The sequence below is a fragment of the Empidonax traillii genome, unplaced genomic scaffold (assembly GCF_003031625.1).
Source record: "Empidonax traillii isolate 1590-97213 ecotype Southwest subspecies unplaced genomic scaffold, ASM303162v1 scaffold290:size645333, whole genome shotgun sequence".
Classification (NCBI taxonomy): domain Eukaryota; kingdom Metazoa; phylum Chordata; class Aves; order Passeriformes; family Tyrannidae; genus Empidonax; species Empidonax traillii.
The window spans coordinates 412,870-431,783 of record NW_020955483.1 but is presented as its reverse complement, the minus strand read 5'-3'; the positions used below and the strand labels follow the sequence as shown (position 1 = coordinate 431,783).

The following is an 18,914-nucleotide window of genomic DNA, read 5'->3' as shown; positions in this document are numbered from 1 at the left end:
TAATTGTATTACTTCCAGGGTTTGTCACTTAGTGTGTTTCAGCTTTTAGCATGAAAATTGGCAGTGTAAACTGCTAATGCAGCTCACCCTAATATCACCCTAATATCCCCCTGGGTGTGCAGGGGGAAATACACTGTTCAGACTTTTCCTCTCTGTGACCATTCTTCTTGGTATCCAGAGGAAATCCAAATACTGAAATGTGTCTATGTGAATATCACATGAGACCTAATTTTGCTGGAAGATGTGTTAAAGCTGCAGGGAAGTAGGTTTTTACAGCACAGCTAAAGTGCAGCTTTCCTCTGGATAAATGGGCGTTCACTTCCTCAAACACAATGTTTGGGAATCATGAGAATTATGTGAGGAGGTTTGTCTAAAAGTGACTGTTATGAGACCAAACCACATGTATATGTCTGTATAAATATATATATATATATATATGCAGTCAGTACCCATCAGGTGTGTACAATCAGCCTGCTCTTTGTTGGTTGGGAGCACCAAGGCACAAAGTGGCCTTTCTGTAGGAGTAGGGCTATCCAATAGTTTTTTTAAGCAATTATGTTTCTCAGCCACTGAGGCTTTTTCCTAGTTTCTGAATGTAAAGTAAGTATGTCACTGGACTGGCCCTTCATTCCCAGTTTTCTTGCAGGTTGCTTTCACATGGAGAATACTTGACTTGTGGGGAAAGAAGGGGAGAAGAGGAGATGAGGAAAAGGAAACTCTTGGGTTGCTGATGATTAAAATCATTGGGCAGATGAATTACTACATAGTGTTTATGACTCTTTAACTACTTTGATAGAGATTAAGAAGTTCAGCTTAAGGAAATAGTAAGTAATAGTTTGCTGTTAATGTTAGTATCAATTTAAACCACTCTAATGTGCAGTGAAATGCATAAGTGTCAGTAGTTAAAACACAAGTAATTAGCTGTTCATTTGTATTCAGTGTTCTGTTTAAAGTCTTACCTTTTTTGCTTAACAATTTCTGAGACAATGTAGTCTGAAAATTGGATGAAAGAATTCAAAAGGAGTCTACTAAGTCGGGGCAAAACTGTGGCAGTTTATTCCAATATTATTTATTATTATGGATTTGAAGGTCCTCTGCTGTTTTTTGGTTGGTTGGTTTTTCTTCGGTACACCCCCAGGTAATGATTTATGGCATTTCTGTTACAGCTTTAGTTTTTTGGGGAGTGGGGGAGTAGGAGCTTTAGTGTTATTTAAAAGAAAAACAAGGGGGAAGAATGGGCAAACCATTGCTGTAGTTGGTTCCTGAGTGCCTACTTTCTTATCAGAGAATATGTGCAAAACTTTGAGAACTGTCCTGAGATACAGAGAAGTGTAGAAATATTGATCCAATTTAATATGATTTCCCTTTGGGATTGGAGTTGCAGCATAGGATTTACAAAAGAAAGAAAAGGGGGGTAAAAGCCCCCATCTGCTTTCACAAAACATGACTGGCTTGCAGTGTTTAACAGCAATCATTCTTCTGTCTGAAAACAAACAAATCTGTTGGAGCCGGCAGTACAATATGTCCTTTTATACTTGCTTTTCCCCCTTCCCTAAGTTGTTAATTATTTCAGCGTAAAGGGATGGCAGCTACAGATAAAACTGGTCTCTCCTCGGTAATTGACATGCTGCTGTGTTACAGAGGTGGCCTCCTGGGGAAGATGAGGCTAAGTGTTGCCTTCTAATCCTGTCCGGTCATTTTTGTATCATTTGTTAAACATTTACAATCGGACTGAGAATCATCACATTTGCTTTCAGCTCAGTATGTGCACAGCCCCCAGTGAACATTTGGAAAAGATAATTCCGAGACACCAGAGCGGTGATTACTCGCAAGCCCCATCCTGAGCCCGCGCAGTGTGTTAACTCCTCTTGCCGCTTTAAGCACACCCCAGGTACTCTGTATATTCTCCATCCAGGATCGTGAGCGTTCTCATAAGTGCCACTGATTTTTCTGAGGCTTCACAGAACTTAAAACTGAGCAGTCCCAACTTCTGAGTGGTTCTCATTGTTCATTCATAGCACTCTGCTGTACTGTGTCCTGCAGGCATTTATTGATAAATACTGGTTTAAATTGGAAACCCCGCCTAGAACTCTCTCCTTCACACAGAGCAATAAGCAACTCTAATTTACAGTGACAATACCCAGGAATAATTAGCAATGCTCAGCACCTATTCAAGTGGGAACTGTGTCATCAGTGGGAATGGCAGGGGCTTAGTGTCGTTTTTGACTGATTTTGGAAGGCAATCTGTTTGAAATAATAGCACTTAATTCTGGTGGGCGTGGGGACAGTCTCACACCAAATACAGGCTGTATATCAGATGCAGATATGTGTGTGAGAAAGTTTCTTTTAGGCTAAAACTAGACATCTTCAGATTTATTTACTGGCTATTGTCTTTCTGCTCATGCAGTTGCTAGGCAGATGGCCATTATTGGACCAGCAAAGCAACTTTAGACCAAGCAACTCTGAGAAAGGACCTAAAGCTCCTTGCAGACTGAAACACTAAATCTTGGTGATGTAATAGGTTGATTTTTTTTTTTTAATTTTTATTTTGGTTGATTGGTTTGGATTTTTTTTCTTCTGGGAAATAGTAGCCAGGAGTAGAAAGGCTGCATGTCTGCTTACCTCATAATTTGGATTGAACTTAATATATTGGAGTTTACATGCATATCCGATGTGCTTTACTAGGTTGAGACCGTAAAGGAAGAGTGATGTTTTCATGCTGTGATTTGGTCTAAATCTATGTGCCTCTTCATGTTGGCCAAGAGGTTTTAAAAGTCATTGGCAACTGAAGCAGGAATTGTGTTTGGAGCAGCTTATGAAGAGTCTGACTTTCAAAAGGTCATCTCACCTTCTTTCAGCACGTTGGACTAGTCATGTATGCTGGGTGGCATCTGGGAGGTGTTCTACTTGTCTGGAATCTTAGCAGCCATTTTTTGCTATTGCTCACTGGAAAGGTGCCTGGATGTATTCAGCAGCAGTTGGTGATGTCTGCTGGCTTTGTTGCTCTGCCTTTTGCTGGCACTAGTGTAGTTAACTGTGCTGTGTTGCCATGCTGCTTTTACAAAGTGCATCTCAAGGTAGAGTTAAGTGATCAAACCCTAAATGGCAAAACCAAAGTATATTGTATATATTGTTACAGACCCTTCCTTGCATGTGAATATATTTATATGCAGAGAAGCAGCAGAGGCCCATAAAACCTTTGTTGTGGATTTGTGTAAGCACTCAGTATAAAGAAATTAATTATCTGTACCAAGGCTCCCCTCCTACCCCCTGCTCAAAATACACCAAATGCCTTTATATGGAATGTAGCTGCTGCTTCCTGTAAATGTTTATAAGATGTTATTAAAAACATATGTCCTCTCTTCCCACAGACCTTGTTTAGAAAGCTTGCTGCAAGCATGTTGCTTTAGCTTTGCTTGCAAGAAGCAGCATCTGTTGTACTAAAAATGGTAGTTTTGTGCAAATGCTTTTGTTGCTCTCTTTCGTAAAGCCAGATAGAAGTGGGATCTGCGTTAGCATTTGCTCACTCCCTTGACAGAGGGCTAGCAGCAGTTCTTTGTGCCAACCTCTGGAGATTTTCCTTATTGAGACTAAACTGCAAACTTTATTGTGATCAGCCATCTCTTTTTAAATCTTGGTGCTTAACTTTGGTGCCCAGAAAAGTGAGACCTGTGGTTTTATGTAGGCAGTATGAAGAAATAACCACCTGGAGCCCAGTGGGGTCCATGCTGGCTGTACCTGCGGCAGCCTGGCCTTTCTACTCTGTCATTTTGAGCGGGGCTGGCTTGCAGAGATGAACTGCCATAGTCTGTGGGCCATGTGCATGCTTGCTACTCCCAAACCTGCCTTTGCTCCTTTTGACATCAGTGTAAGTACATAGCTCTGAGGGAAGGTAAACAGTCAGGGTCTGAAAAAAGTATCTTAACAGTGTTTGCTGCAGAAACAACATCTAAGTTGTGTTGTTGTTTTTTTTGGTGTTTTTTTTTTTTTTTTTTAAATTTTTTTTTAATTGAAATAATTTGCATCTATCTTCTGTAGATATCAGTGCAGTAAATCACGGTACTGCTTATTGTGATCTTTTCTTTTACCTTTCTTTGCTTACTCTTCTGTTTCCTGAGTATGTTTTTCTCCTTTTCCACCTGATGTCCCAAAGAGGCTGTTTGGATCGCAGAGTGGAACACGAGCTGTCTCTCAAGTTTTTCTGTGGCGAGTTGTAATGAACTGATCAGGTGGCTGTTGAGTGATGCGAGAGCTGCTGTTTTCCTTGTATTTTGAACTATGTGCTGACTCCACAGCAATAGGATCAATTTGTTTGTTTGTTTGTTTTGTTGCATTGTTGCACTTTTTCCTGTTGCTTGCCACCAACTCCCACTATAATACAGATGGTTTGGATCTCTTTTTTTTCCTTCAAGCACTTAAGCTTCATTTGATGCTCAGTAGCTGTCCTTCATAGTAAAGACTAGTGACATGAAGCACAGGGATGAAGGAAAATAACTTGCCAGGAACCAAGGAAATAAAAGCAGCCAATGCCTGTCTTAAGTCCTCAAAACCAGAATATTCAGCAGCCATATAATGCAGCCATATAATAGCCTGATTCTGTTTAGTCATTTTAGCTAGGCAAGGTGTTTTCTGTTAAAAGAGAGTGTGAAATTCAGGGAGATAATTCTATCCACAAAGATGGTCATCCCTATCATAAGGAAGTAAAGGCTGTCCCAAAGCCTATTCTAATCTTTAAAACTTATTTATAAGGGACAAGAGATGAGAAGGACCAAGTGTCAGTAGACAGTAAAGCATTTTTGATGAACAGTTTTTATGGGAATAGGAAGCAAATAACCAAGTAGAGGGAATGGAGTAGCAGAGTTAGGAGAGACATTTGCTGGAACAGGAACCAGAAAAAAGGAGCAGCAGTGTGAGAAAGTGTGCTTGAATTTAAGTAGTGTCTGGAGATGGAGATCTGGAGTTTGTCCACTGCTGGGAGCCAAGGACATTGCTGCAGCAGCCTGATTTGCTTTACAGACTTGAGGAGATACTGTCTCTTCAACAAATGCTATTAATTGTGAATTCAGACCTCAGAAGAGGAGGAGATGACAAGGATTCAAGTTGGAGGAGGGATATTCTTTTGCTTGGAGAGAACAGGAAGATACACTGTATCCCTGAAACCGATTTGGAGCTGCAGTTTTATTAAGTGCCCAAATGAAGCATTCTGGCTCCAACTAAGATCCCACCCTTTTCTAAATCGTTCCATCTGGTTGGTCTTGCCCACCCATCTTAGTGAAATGCCTCTTGTGCTCTTAAACACGTATTCCAGCTAGACGACCTGCCTCTAGCACAGCCTTATGTGCCCTTGCTTTTTTTCTGGGATTCTGCCAATGCAAATCCCTGATCTCCTACAGACAGATGGCCAGCAGCCAAGTTCAAAATGTGTTTTACTCTGAGTCCATAAACACGTAGCCCTATGAAGTGTGTGCAGAAGCAAAAATTTACATGGGGTTCTTCAAGGTTTTGTGCTTTATTCTTTGGGTAGTGTGTAATGCAGTGGAATTTGGGAGTGGCATCTATCAGATGCTGATGAATACTCAGCATATCTTCTCACAGAGGTTTGGCCTGGCAGTTCAGTCCACATGTCATCTTTCATGGTGGTCTGCTGAGAACTGAATGGTCTGTAGCACAAGACCTTTCCTCTTCTCTTAGTATTCTCTTTAAAAATACTTTAATGTCTTTGTTCAGGTTCACGATGAAATTTTGAAAAGACATTTAGGCACTTCAAGATGGAAAGCACGTGAATAGGTGTCAATTCCGTGGACCAAACAACTCTGAATATCTGTTTTTTAGGACTGGGTAGACAGAAGAGTATCTTATCAGGAATCAGCAGATGTCATTAAATGAGAAATATCTATGGGAGAAGAGAATGAAGTAGCCAAGCAGTATTGAGAGAGAAAGCAAGAGAGAACAAAGAAGAGAGACATGAGTGAGTGACTTGCAAAACAGTAGAGAAGGAGAGTAACACCATAGAAGGCAGCCTGAGCAGAGTGAGGCTATGAAATAGGTGGAAGACTACAGCAATAAGAAGTCAGTTCCCATTTCCCTCAAAAGTGACTGTGAAAGGGAAATAGACAGAAAGATTACACCAGTGACAAAGTACTCAGTTTCTGGAACAGATAAAATCCTTTTTTGTATCAAAATCAAGTAGAAAAGTATTGAAGGCTTTTCCACATAAACATACTGCCAGAGAGTTAATTTGCCGATGGGTTGATAGGACCACCCCACTGCAAGTGACAGAAGTGGTGGTAGTCTCAAAGGACAAGCCAGTAAAATTTGATTTGCACAGCAGGTAAGCGTTTAAGATCATGAGCTGCATCTTTGATAGAGCAGTGTAGTCTTCAAGCAGAATTACTATGTGACTGTTTAATCTCTATGTACACACTGTGGCAGTGTTCATCTCTGCCTCACAAGGGTGTCCCACAAATGGCATACGTGTCCTGTTAACATCTTTGCACATTGGGATTATAGAGGTAGAGGTGGAGTTGCTTATCATTTTGATATGCTTATTATATGCAGATACCATGGTGTTATCAGTAAAGTTAGTGTTTAGTGCTCCTGGCATGTATCTATCTTTTACTGAAGGGGCTGAATTTGGAAGTCACATGAGCAAAGGGATGCCTTTAATGCAAGTTTGAGAAGTCATGTCTGTATTTTGTTTTGAGGTGCTAGTTTAAAAATCCATGTGTTGAAATTGTTTTTACTGGCTATTCTTTCATTAACAAAAAAAGCTTGTAGCCCCTGCAGTTGCTGGGGAAAAAAAATTACCTCAGTGAATAATCTTAAGTATTGCAAGAGATACCTACTGAGATGAAAGTCTATAAATATGGAATTTTCTTCTTCTTCTGTCACAAATATGGTCCTTTTATTCATTGTCCCTTTGGGTCTTAATTAACAAATGTCAGGAGGCAACTGGTTTACCTGCTTAGTATGGTTGTGAAATCATAAGATATTCAACTCTGGGCAGCAAATGTAATAAAGTGAAGTTCCCCAATGACTTTGAAAGTGCTCAGTGCAATCAAATTGCTTGCAGATCCTCTAGGAAATTTTAAAAAATGATCGTTACAAAACCTGTGATTAAAAACGATCCATTCTTTTGTTGTTCTGTTGGTTTTTTTTTTTTTTTTTTTTTTTTTTTTTTTTTTTTTTTTTTTTTTTTTTTTAACCTACAGATATCGATGATGTCAAGAAGCACAAACCAGGTTACCTTGAGGCTACAGTTGACTGGTTCCGATTGTATAAAGTCCCTGATGATAAACCGGAAAATCATTTTGCTTTTAATGGAGAATTTAAAGACAAGGTGATGATAATGCAAAATTAAAGATGCATCATTCTGTCATGTGGCCTCTGTAATACCTCCTAGAATTTTTGGAACTGTGAAGGAGGAGGTTTAATGAAAAGAATTTTGATGTGAGGGACTTCTAAATACAATTTATTAGGCTGGGATTAAATAATATTTGCTGCTGTACATTTTATTCAGGGAAAATGCATAGGTCATTAAAGGAATTCTGCAAAAAACATTCAGTCCTAATGCTGCTAAGACTTATACACACATCGGTGTGTTTGTAGGCATTTTTCAAGGCATTTTTCATTCTCCCTCTCAGAGTAATGAACAGATTGTCTTTTCAGGTGTTTTTCAGTCCTGTTTGATAATATTTCTGAATTTTATTAAGGCTATGCTGACAGTGGGTTGCAGATTTTCTCAAATTAGGTATTTGCTCAAGGTATACTTTTTCCTGGTAATTCTGTATAAAACATTTGAACTGTTTTGCTCCAAGGCTGAAAAGATATTTTCCCCCTTTTCTTTTTCTTTTAGAAAAAATGAGTGGCTTTTTAAACTACCTGCAATTAAAATGGCCAGTGTTTTAAAGGGGAATGGACCCAGAAGTATACTTCTTTGAAGAAAATACCTGGATTTTTCCAGAGGAAATTGAATGTGATTTCAGTAAAATGGCTTTACACCTTGCATATTGCACACTCTCTGTAGATTATTCTTGGCAACGAATCACAGGTTTCTAATGAATGATGTCCGTGTGTCAGCTAGTTCACCTTGCAGGGTGCTGTCAAAGTTATATAATGCCTTCTAACCAGCACAGGCAACTTTACATGTTTTGTCTGGTTAAAGAGATGCCCTGACTCCCTTCTGCACTAAAACTGTCTTTGAAATCAATAAAGTGTGGAGTTGTAATGTTTGATAACCTCATCTCTCCTCTCTTCTCCCAGGAACAGCTCTTAGAGATTTTCCTGCTCTGTAAAGTAGTGTGTGGCTCTGTAGCCACAGGTGAACAGCATATCCCCTGTCAGGCCATTGAGTTCAGCCTGGAGGCACTAAATGCCTGGAGATAGCTGGTTTGGAGCACTTGAATAATTCTCAAGCATTTCTAGAGACCCAGGATGTGGCCAGGCGGCTGTGGCTGTGCTCCAGCAGCTCTGGTGAAGTTCACAGTGTTCCAGTGGCACTTTTCCAAGTCACTCCTTGTTAGGAAATGTGAATGTTCTGTTGGCAGCTTTTTTGCAAGCCAGTCTAGCTATCATCATCTGGATACTGAGGGCTTATTTTACTTCATTTTTTTTTAAGCTTACTTTTGTTTCAAACAGAAACTGTTAAGCAGCTGACATGTTACGTTCTTTCAAATGCTTAAGTATATGATTGGGCAATTAATGAAATAAATGCAAATTTTGCCACTGGAGGGGAGACCCTAATTCTGACCCTGACGCACACATGTACCAGCAGAGCCGTAGCTCACACACTTTGTCCCATTTAGGACCTGGTACAGTTTTCTGCAGCAGTAGGGTTCTGCTTAGCATCTAGTGCTGATTTAATTTCTTTCATGCTGCATTCATATTTTCTGGCTGAGGACTGAGGGAAGTCCTGAATGTGTAGCCAGTATATTTGAAAGATAGTGAAACTTGTTTCTTTTACTAAAAAGGGTGTTATATTCTCCAGAAATTTAATGAGGCCACAAAGGAGGCCCTTTAAAATAACACTTGAAATAGTATGTTCTAATAAACTAGTTCTGTGGCTTTTTTTCTGTTTAATAACACTTTAATTCATAAAACTTTCCTTCATGTAAACTAGGATTTTGCTGCTGAAATTATTAAATCCACCCATGAACACTGGAAAGCTTTGCTTCATAAAAAATCTGATGGAGGTACTATTAACTGGTAAGTATCCAGTCATATCACTTGCTCTTTGTATTGTGCTAGTATTGGTGCTATTCAACACCTTGCAGCTGTCCATGAACCGCTTAAAAAAAATTTTTTTTTTTTTTTGAGATAACAGGAATACTCATGGTTTTGATTGATAATTAATTGATAGTAGAGCATGATTGATTATTTGCACCTTGTATGATGATGATTTACTGGTAAGTGGCATTACATAGAAGTGGCACAGATTGCTTCAGCTTTCGAGGAATTGCCCGGAGTGTTTGTTTGGGATTGTGTTGGGAGAATCTTGGTATCCTGTACCAGTCCTCTTGTCATTGTTTATTCTGTCCTTCACTGCTGCACTGCTGCGTTGCAAAATTCTTTGGCAGCTTAGCATTCCATATTTTTTAGTTGATCTCTGGAGTGAGAGAAGCAAACTATTGTTCTTTACTAGCCTTTGGCCTGGTCTGAATTAAAATGGAGTTTATTAAGCTCTCTGGACTGGTTTGCGTTAGCAATTCTGGCACTAGAGGCCCTGATTAGCAGGGCTGGTGCTTTCCAAGGACTGTAGATTGTCATTAGGGAAACCAGAGGACAAAGGATTTGGGAAAAACTGTTCTCAGGTAGTTATTGTAGTCTTCTGCTTTGGGAAAATGTGACTCTCTCTCTCCTTCTTGGAGCTGATTGTCCAGCAGTTACCCAACTCCTTAGCAGTTGGACAGGTTGGTAATTTTACTTTTGCATGGCAAGCATACTGTAGGATAATATTCAGATTTTGGTCTTTATCATTTAAGAGGAGTTTTGAGCTTCATGTTGATAAAATTAAAAAAAAAAAGAATTAAAATTGCAGTTTTGCTTTGAGGAATTGAAGTTCTTGCAGTTTACTCTATAGGACATTAAAAACTCAGAATTTTGGCCTGCTTTTCCTTCCTGTTAGATACTGCAGATAGATACTGAAGTAACCTGCTGATACTTCTGTGACCTGCCACAGAATCTGTCCATCCTTCAAGGCATAAGAGAGGGGGGGATGTTCACACCATCTGTGCTGGCCGTCTAAGCGTTCTTCAACTCTCTCAGGAAGTGCCAGCTTATCTCTGCTGACTTTTTGGTGGGATTTAATTTCTTAACTGTGGTCCTCTGAACTGTGCCCAAGTGGGCAGCCAGAAGCACTGAGTTTGAGCGCTAATGTAGAACGCAGAGCCTAAAACCCCCCTCAAACCCAAAGGAACAATGAACTCTTCCATGCGCCTGTTCCTTTGAGCATTACTGGTTACTTTGTGTTTATGAGTTCCTCATTTCTTGCAGATACACATTTCTGAGCTGTCTATGTGAAGGTGGTTTGTTTTCTTTTGCCACAGGTACTTAATTGTGTCTGGCTCTTTTCCACTGATTGATAAAGCATGTTTTTAATTTAATTTTTCAGCACAAATGTTCTGGTGAGTGGCAGCCCATTTTGTTGCAGTGAGGAGGATGCCCGGTCAATTGTTCAGTCGGTAAGGGTATTTATTCCCCCCCACCCTCCCCCGCCTTTTTTTTTTTTTTTTAATGATTAATGGGCAAAGAAGATTTAGAGCTCCAAAACTGAAGTAAAGTAGCTAAACTGAAATGGTCCTTTAGCAAAAATTTAAGACATAAAGTAATAGGAAGAGCACGAAGGTTCTGGGGGAAGAGTAAGCTGTGTGATATAAAACTTTCAATGCAGTGATCCAATTGTGCTTTCTGGCAGGTTCATTACTGTTCTGGTGGGTTTTTTTGGGTTTTGTTCTTTTATTATTTTTCCTCCCTCTGCAGTGCTGTTTCTTCTGATCCTGAATAGCAAGATGGACTGCTATTTGTATCTAGTCTGCTGTCTTCTCTGTCTCCCTGTTGCCATGAGTTACCACCCAGCGTTAGAACTCATTGACTAGCTGACTGTAGTCCGTAATCACTAAACAGACCCTTTGTTTGTCTACTGGTATAATTAAATGCAATGCTGTAAGAGAGGGGGATGCTTTTTTGAATGTTTCTTGAAGATTGCCCATCATATTCTGAAAATTAACATAAAATTAAAACATGCAGGTTTCCTTGTTCAGGCAAGAAAAATTTCCTGCAGGTCTGATGCTTTCATGTGCAAATGTTAGCGGAGGAGAATTTTTTCCATTTCAAAATATGCTAGTTTGGACGCCGGAAATTAAGCAAAGTTAACAGAAATTACATGGAGAAAAATGCTCCCAAGTATTACTTTTTCTTTTTTAACATGTACTTTGACTGAGCCTGTGCTCACGATCACAGGAGCGCAGCAGGTATTTTGCACATGTGTGTGGCTGCCAGGGCACCCAGTGTTTTGCCTCAATAGCCACAGTAATTATGCAAGTTCAGGTGTCAAAGGACACGCCATCCACTGTCTGTGCGGTTAACATTCCAACAGCATTTCTAGTAAGAATGTGTTGTCCCGGGTGCTGTTTTGTCACCAGCAAATAAGACTGTCAGTTGTAAAGAAAAGTTGGTTTAAGTCATAAAGAAGTATCAAACAAAACTTTTTCTGATTGAGGTATCTTGCTTTCAGAACTTCTTTATCGTTGCATTTGTGAATGTTGATTAATGAGACTGTAAGTTTTAAATGAAAGAAAAACAAATTTTGGAATTCAAGTATGTTTTTAGACATGTCAATCACAGCTATAAGCAAATATTTACCTCCTCTATACTTTAACATTTACAATAACTTTTAGTGAGTTTTCAAATGCCACTAAAACTTCAAGTCCTGACATATTTGGATGGTGACAAACCTGCAAAAGAATATTTCCTTTTGCATTCTGTGCTCTTTGTATTTTGAAGCATGTAGGGTAAATAATTATTAAATCATCAGCATGCCTTATTTGGTCTCTTAAAAACAAATCAAATTTTTTCTTGTTCTGGGGGGAGGAAGTTTATAAAACCAGTTCATAAAATAGGTACTTTATATCAAACATATTACCTTTTTTATTATGACATCTTGCCTTCTTATCAAAAAATATGAATTCCTGGCTTTTTTGTGCCTCGCATTTTTTTCTTTAATTGATAATATTTCTGTGAAGTTGTCTCCACATACTCCATTGCATGGTTCTGTTTCAGTTCAGTCTAAGTCTTTAATTATGTCTTTGTAGGGTGCTGTCTCTTGGTACTTTCCAGACTGGGAAAATATGCAATACTCTATTAAATATGCTCATGCTGCATGCAATTGCCAATCTATGATAACTAAAAAAATTAAAATGGCCTTGAAATAGGAATAAGGGAACAGTTGAATTCTAAATATAAGTAGGGAAGCTGACTTGCACATTTTAAGCAGGTATCTTTTTGTCTAGTACACTACACTGCATGCTTTGGTTGTCAGACATTCATCTCTTTCACACTGAAGGGAAAGTACGTGAGTGTTGGCTGCAGAATTTTAATGGCTATGGTGATTTTTAAATGAAAGCTGCCTGTGTTTATCTGCATGGAGGTTTGTTTGGGGTTTTTGTTGGGTTTTTTATATTAAGTAAAAGAGATACATTTTCTTCTAGTTTATATCCGTCTGTTAACTCCTGGATAAAAACAAAATATGAAAGCTGAGAAAGAGATTTTGTATGCAAGTACAGTGAGAAACATCTCAGCTACTGCAAAATTTCTGAGCTATTTGTGCAGTGAGAACTGGTTCCCTACAATTCTGTTCCCAGGATCAGACTCCAATTGTGGCATTTTGGGTGGGTGCTAATTGCCTTAAATCAGATATATTTTCTCAAAAAAAACACCCCAAAACAAACAAAACCCAAAAGAAGACACCAAAACCCAAAAGGCAACACTCAGTATTGTTATGGAGCTGTTTTCATGGCAAGCAGGAGAACTGTAACTAAAAACCAAATGGAAAACATTCAGATCCTTATCAAATGTTTGCCAAATTGTGCACTAATCAGAATTTCATATAGATTTTCACTGGGTAATTCCCAAGTTAATACAGTTGATTTCAGAATTGTTTGACCTTTCAGTATTTTACTGATGGGGATTGGAATGGCTTGTCTGCATTGGGGAATTTCCACTCCGTTGAGTTAGTTTCCAGTACGTGTACTGCCATCCATATTGGTGGCAAACTAGGAATGATTCCACAGCAGGTAAAGTTGCCACGTTCAATCAATCCCAAAGAGACAGAAGGTAATCTACGTGTATAAGCACGTACACTGTTCACTTGAACCAGCCAAAAATGCACCAGACCCCTGCAACGACAAACCTCGCTGAATTTTAGCACTACATGGTGAAAATTTCTAGTGCTCTCCGGCCTCTGAAAGTTGTTTCATCTCCTTCTCAGCTTCACAGTCAGTATATGTTGAAAAATAAACCAGGAGGAATAGAACTTTGTAGATGAACCTGTTAGTTCTAAGATATACTGTTTATTTGAGGCTTTTAAGTGTTGCCATCTGTAAAACTGACCAGGACCGCCAAACCTTTGTTTAACATTAATCCTAAGAACTGCTTGCTCTCTGAAGAAGCTGTTGAGGACTTTGCAAGTTGGAAAATCTCCAAGACAATCTATATATAGTTAGTAGAGCAGTGTTTCTCAGACATGTCACATAATTATTCTCTTATAATAATGGAAAGTGAGCTAGGAAAGCTTTGCTAGATGATGTCTCTTTTGATAAAATGCAGAACAGTGTTTTGCAGGGGAAAATATTTGACTTTTTTCTGGTAATTTAAAAAAAATGTATAAACAAATTTGAATCTGTATGTTTACTGATGTGTTTTGAATAATTCAGATCTAATCAGGAAAGTCTTTTAATTGCCTTTCTCCCTACATGCTTTTTGTGAGGACATTTCCATTTGGGACTTACTAGAGGCAGAATTTTCTGTACAGTTTTCAGTTGTGAAACTAAAGATTGGTGGGTTTTTTTTAGTCTGGGGTTTATTTTTTAATAATTTTTTTGTTTTTTAAATGGTGTTCCAGTTGAAAGTGTTGTGTAGTGAAGAGACTCCTGGTTCCATGGGATGAGGTTTAGATCTGATCCTGGGGGAAATGTGCCAAGTCCTTGTCTCAAACCTTTTGAGCAATTATCCCAGAAGTGGCAGGCGCCTGCTTATACATGGTGACCACTGGTTCTCCCTGCCTCATGAGATAAAGCTTGGGTTTTACTGGAAAGAGAGGGGATAGTCTGGTGATGTCACCTGGAAGACCTGAGTTACGTTTGTCATAGTGGTGCATCCTTTCACACCAGTCACATAATCCCCCCATGCAGGTGAAGTGACTTCCTGAGTGAAGTGGGAAGAAGACTCTCTTTCCTCCTCAGAGGCTTCAACCTTCTCCTCAGTGTGTAGAGCCTTGTGCCTGCTCAGGGAATGTCACACCAGTGCAGCTCAGTCCAAGTGCTGTGGTGTGCTAAGGAAGGGCAGTGGAGGCTGGTTGCATCCTCATCATAAGGCTGATTGCTTCCAGACAGTGTTAAAACTGGCTTTAATTTTGTCCTTTAGGTTACAGGACAAGACATGCTGTGTAATACTGTGGTTGAATGGTGGCATATCCAGCTTTGAAATGTCAGACCTAAATTTTAAAACAAATTGTCACTTTCTGCAGAACTGAATCCTACTCTGTCAAAGTGTGATTGTAAAGGAGTATCACCATACATTTATTTTAAATTGTTTTCAAATGTGTAATGTAAATTTTGTGTGTATGTGTGTGTTCACATGCATATCTTATAGTGGAACGTGATAAATGGAAAGGCACTTTTACCCTTTTTTATGTAAAAAACAAATCCTCTTATCCTCAGTGATGATAGAGTAGGAAAATCCCCTTTAAGTTAGGTAAGGCGTTAATCTATCACTAATTATTTGTGTGCTTGTTTTGTCATTTATGAGCAACAAAGAAATTTGTAGAGTGGGAGTGAGAAATCTGTAAGGTGGAATATTGTCCTGTGGGAGCAACAGAAACTTCTTGTTTTGTTAATACCTCTTGCCTTGAGCAGTTTGGGTGCTACCTGCGAAACCTTAAATAAATACTGATACCTGGGTTTGGTTTGTTGTTTTTTTTTTTTAGGCACCAGTGCATGTGAATGGAGATTCTATTTCCCCAGAAGGTACCTTTTTTTTCCCAGATGCCATACTGTTTCTCTAACTGCTTGCTTTTAAAAATTGACATAATTGTCTTGTTGAAAAAGGTGGTTTTGTGTATGTGAAAATGATAATAGTTATATCCTGTCGCACCATATTGGCTGTCCCTTGTTATATAGAACATTACAGAAATTCATGGATAGTTTGTGGGAGATTCCTTTTGAATAAAAGTGTAGTCCACATAAAAAGATGAGAAGACAAAATTTTTCTGTCACTGATTATGCAAGGCAAATGCATGACATTTATCCTTCTTAAAGCGGAAGAGAGAGGTTGGTTTGCCTTAGTGTTTATCATACCTCACAGTAGCTAACTAATCAAATGAACAGCTCCTTTTCCCAAAATTGACATAACCATACCTACTTTTCAAATATAGGTTCTAAAGACAAAACTTTATCTTTTCACTATTATGACTGTTGTTCTTCTTAGCAGAACATGTGTTTTTCCTTAAGAAATAAGACTGCATCTTACATTTTCATTTTTAACTACTTTAAAAAAAATTTTTCTACTGGCAAGAGCTGTAGAGAAGACATACGATCTTTTTGAGATGGAGAGAATTATGAAAACACTAACTCAAACTTATTCATGAGCTGAGTTCCAAATTGTTTGCGAAGGAACATCTGTGTAGTCCGTGTCATGGGAAAACAAGTCGCATTCCATTTGCCTTTATTTGGCATGCCAATAAATAGCATTTATTTACCAAAGTATTACATCTCAGACCTCGGACAGGCAATTGAACATAATCTGCCTGGTCTTTGATGTTTTCCAGAGATGGTCACAACAGTGTTGTAACTTGTTGCAGGATTGTTTCAGCCAAACTAGCTGTTAAAGTGAACAGATATTATTTTGGGGCCCTGCTTTGCACAGGCTGGGCATAGAGCTCACCCAGAGGGACTGTTACAGGAGGGGAGGTAGCTGAAAGCGCAGAATGTTGCTTTTTCAAGTGTTTGTGTACAGCTGGTTGTATAGAACTCATGCCACTCTTGATGTACTTTTTTTTGTTGTTGTTTTAGTTGATTTCTGGTACTTTTGTCCCAAGTGATCGTCAAAGTCTTCCGAAGGTGCATCATCAAATCTTAAAGTCTTCCCTTTTTTTGAAGATGGGCAAGAGCACTAATTGTTGGATTCCCATTGAAACAACTTTTCAACTTGTGTAAACCTTCCCTCTTGTAAATAAACACTGCCATTATAATATGAATGTTTCCTTTCCATGTCTGTCTTTGTGTAGGGTGGAACAGAGGGAAGAGGAGGGCTTGCTGCTTTGTTTATTTCTGCGTCTCAGAACTCCAGAATTTCTTGTATCCACTCATGAAGTATAGTAATGAATGAGATGGGAAATAAGTTGTCTTCAACCTTGTTTTCCAGATTTTGGAATAATCCAGCCGTCGGGTGCATAGAAGACTGTTAATTTGTATTTTAGGGCTTTTCTGGTCACCCTGACTTTAATCCATTTCACGTAGACAGTAATCTTTATGTAATAGGCTTAGGAGTTAACCATGTTCTTTGATAGATGACTATTTCCTGAGCTGTACTTACTTTTGTGCCCAGTTGTCTCTGTGTGCTTCATAGTTATGAGCAGAGCATACTTGCTTTAAGAGAAACAAATACAACATCACTCCGAAGATTAATTCAACTAGGAAGGGCTAACGCCATAACAATTGAAGTAAGGATGCACGTGTGCTCTCTGTTCAGCATCCTGTTTTGATAACTTGTGTGTTTCATCATACAGGAAGGATTTTCCTTATGGAAAGCTTCCATTTTTAGAATTGTGTATGTTTTTGACAGTTAGTTATTCATTCAATGAGACAAGATTAATAAAATGTACAGAACTGAGCTTTGTACTTTCATGGTAAAAATATCTGCCATTTTTTTCCTACTGCAGGATTATATCTGGCTTGTCTGTACAACAGCGTTCGTTAAAGACAAAAAAAGCCAGCTGTTAAGTAGAAAGAGAGGAAATGATAATATAGACAGACAGCTTTATCCAGCTTGTTACTGAGACCAAAGGTAAGCACTGTCTGCTTTGTACAGTGGCGGAAACAAAAGGTTTCTGCTGACATAGGATGGAAGTGAAAGATAAAGAACTGAAAAAGTTATGCTGTGGCTTGCCATAGAGGACTGACTTTTCCTATACAAAGAATAAGTTTTTAGTAAGAAAGTTTTCACCTTTGGAAACGTTTCTTTGTTTTTAGGATACGATATCCCTGGTTTAGAGACTCCTCTGGTACATTGTGTAGTGTATAAACACCAGTCACTTCAGAGTGGTCAGTTTGGGCCGCAGCACTTGGGAGCAGATGAAGTTCTCCCGTCTGCACTGAGCCCTGCATTCTTTTATACACAAGAGTTCAGGTGTGGTATGAAAAATGCAGCATCAACCTCAGATATTAAGGACTACTTTCATTTTTTGTAGTCAAGGGATATGTTGCGTCCAAGGTACCTTTATAGTACTAATTTCCTGTATTTATTTTATACTTTAGAACTCTGTATGCATGCAGCATTATACCTACAGCTTTTCTTAAATAGAGTAAATGTTTCTCGAGTGCCTTTTTGTTCACACTGGGTCTCTTGGGATGAGTTTCCTCTGGTTAGAGGTGAGCTCTTGTAGCTTGCACAACAGCTGCTGCATTTGCCTGTGTGGCACTAAACCTCAGAGGCATTCTGTTTTGTGAAGTGCTTAAGGACAGCTGGACAATAAAGGGCGCTGTGTAAAATCAAATTATCTTCCCTATACAGTGGTCAGTCCTGTCCTTTTCTTCTTCCTTTTTTTTTTTTTTTTAAAGTTACTTCATTTTTACTTAAAATAATTTTAATAGTAATTTTCAATTTCTAAGTGTATTGCTGGAATGTGGTTATGAATGCAGAAGGAAAAATAAATTTCTAAATCAGATTAGGCTTTGTGCGAGAAAACAACAAATAGTACTTGGGAAAGCTGAAAATTGAAGTGATTGGAAATGCCTTATACTACCATAAATTTGAAAATGTTAAATTGTTTCTTACGTGTAGAGTATGTAAACAAATGATTGTCATGCTGAAAGTAAAGACAAGTGTTTATGTACATTTTCTGAAGATTTTTCCAAAGTGGGATATAAAGATGTGCTGTTACACATAGCCTTGCTGCTAGAACGTACCGCATGCTATTCCACTAATGTGGATCTCAGAAATTCAGTGTAATTAAATAGCTGTGGAGAGAATGTCTGCTTATAAGAGGACTGGAAGAATGGGACAGAGAAACTAGAATATTATTTATCACATCTCCTCAGGAAAAAGAAAAGCCTGTGCAATAAACACATTATTTTATTTTGGCTTTTTTGTATATGTATGTTTGTATTTATATGCCTATGTTGTTGTATTTTAAATTGGTTTCATTGCAGCGGGAAGCTAAGTGTAGCAATTGTTTTATGAAAATAACCTTTTCATATCTGATACTAATATCTTCTGTAAATAAGAACATGGAGAGAAGCATTATTTTTTTTTTCCTCCAGGAAATAAATCCATCTTAACTGTATTTTTTTCTGTGTTGAGCATATAACACACATATGTACTTATTTCTTTCAAGGATAACTTTTCATCTTGCTTTCCTCTTTCTGTGTGTTTTGGAGAGAAGGGAGAGGTTACCTTTTTCCTTCTCACTATTGTGACAGTGA

General features: G+C 38.5%; 1 protein-coding gene across 3 annotated transcripts in view; it reads left to right on the top strand.

The window, feature by feature from the left end:
* The window catches only part of PPA2 (pyrophosphatase (inorganic) 2), a 35,076-nt gene extending 18,612 nt beyond the window's left edge, over positions 1-16,464 (top strand). For 2 of the 3 annotated variants that reach the window (XM_027890505.1, XM_027890504.1), the window contains 5 exons: positions 7,212-7,339; positions 9,119-9,204; positions 10,610-10,679; positions 15,200-15,239; positions 16,284-16,464. In XM_027890505.1, the coding sequence (XP_027746306.1) occupies positions 7,212-7,339; positions 9,119-9,204; positions 10,610-10,679; positions 15,200-15,239; positions 16,284-16,312 (353 nt within the window). In that variant the 3' untranslated portion in view covers positions 16,313-16,464. Of the gene's footprint in view, positions 1-7,211; positions 7,340-9,118; positions 9,205-10,609; positions 10,681-12,078; positions 15,130-15,199; positions 15,240-16,283 lie in introns of those variants that run through there. The other variant, XM_027890503.1, reaches the window with a different exon arrangement.
* The last annotated feature ends 2,450 nt before the right edge of the window (positions 16,465-18,914 follow it).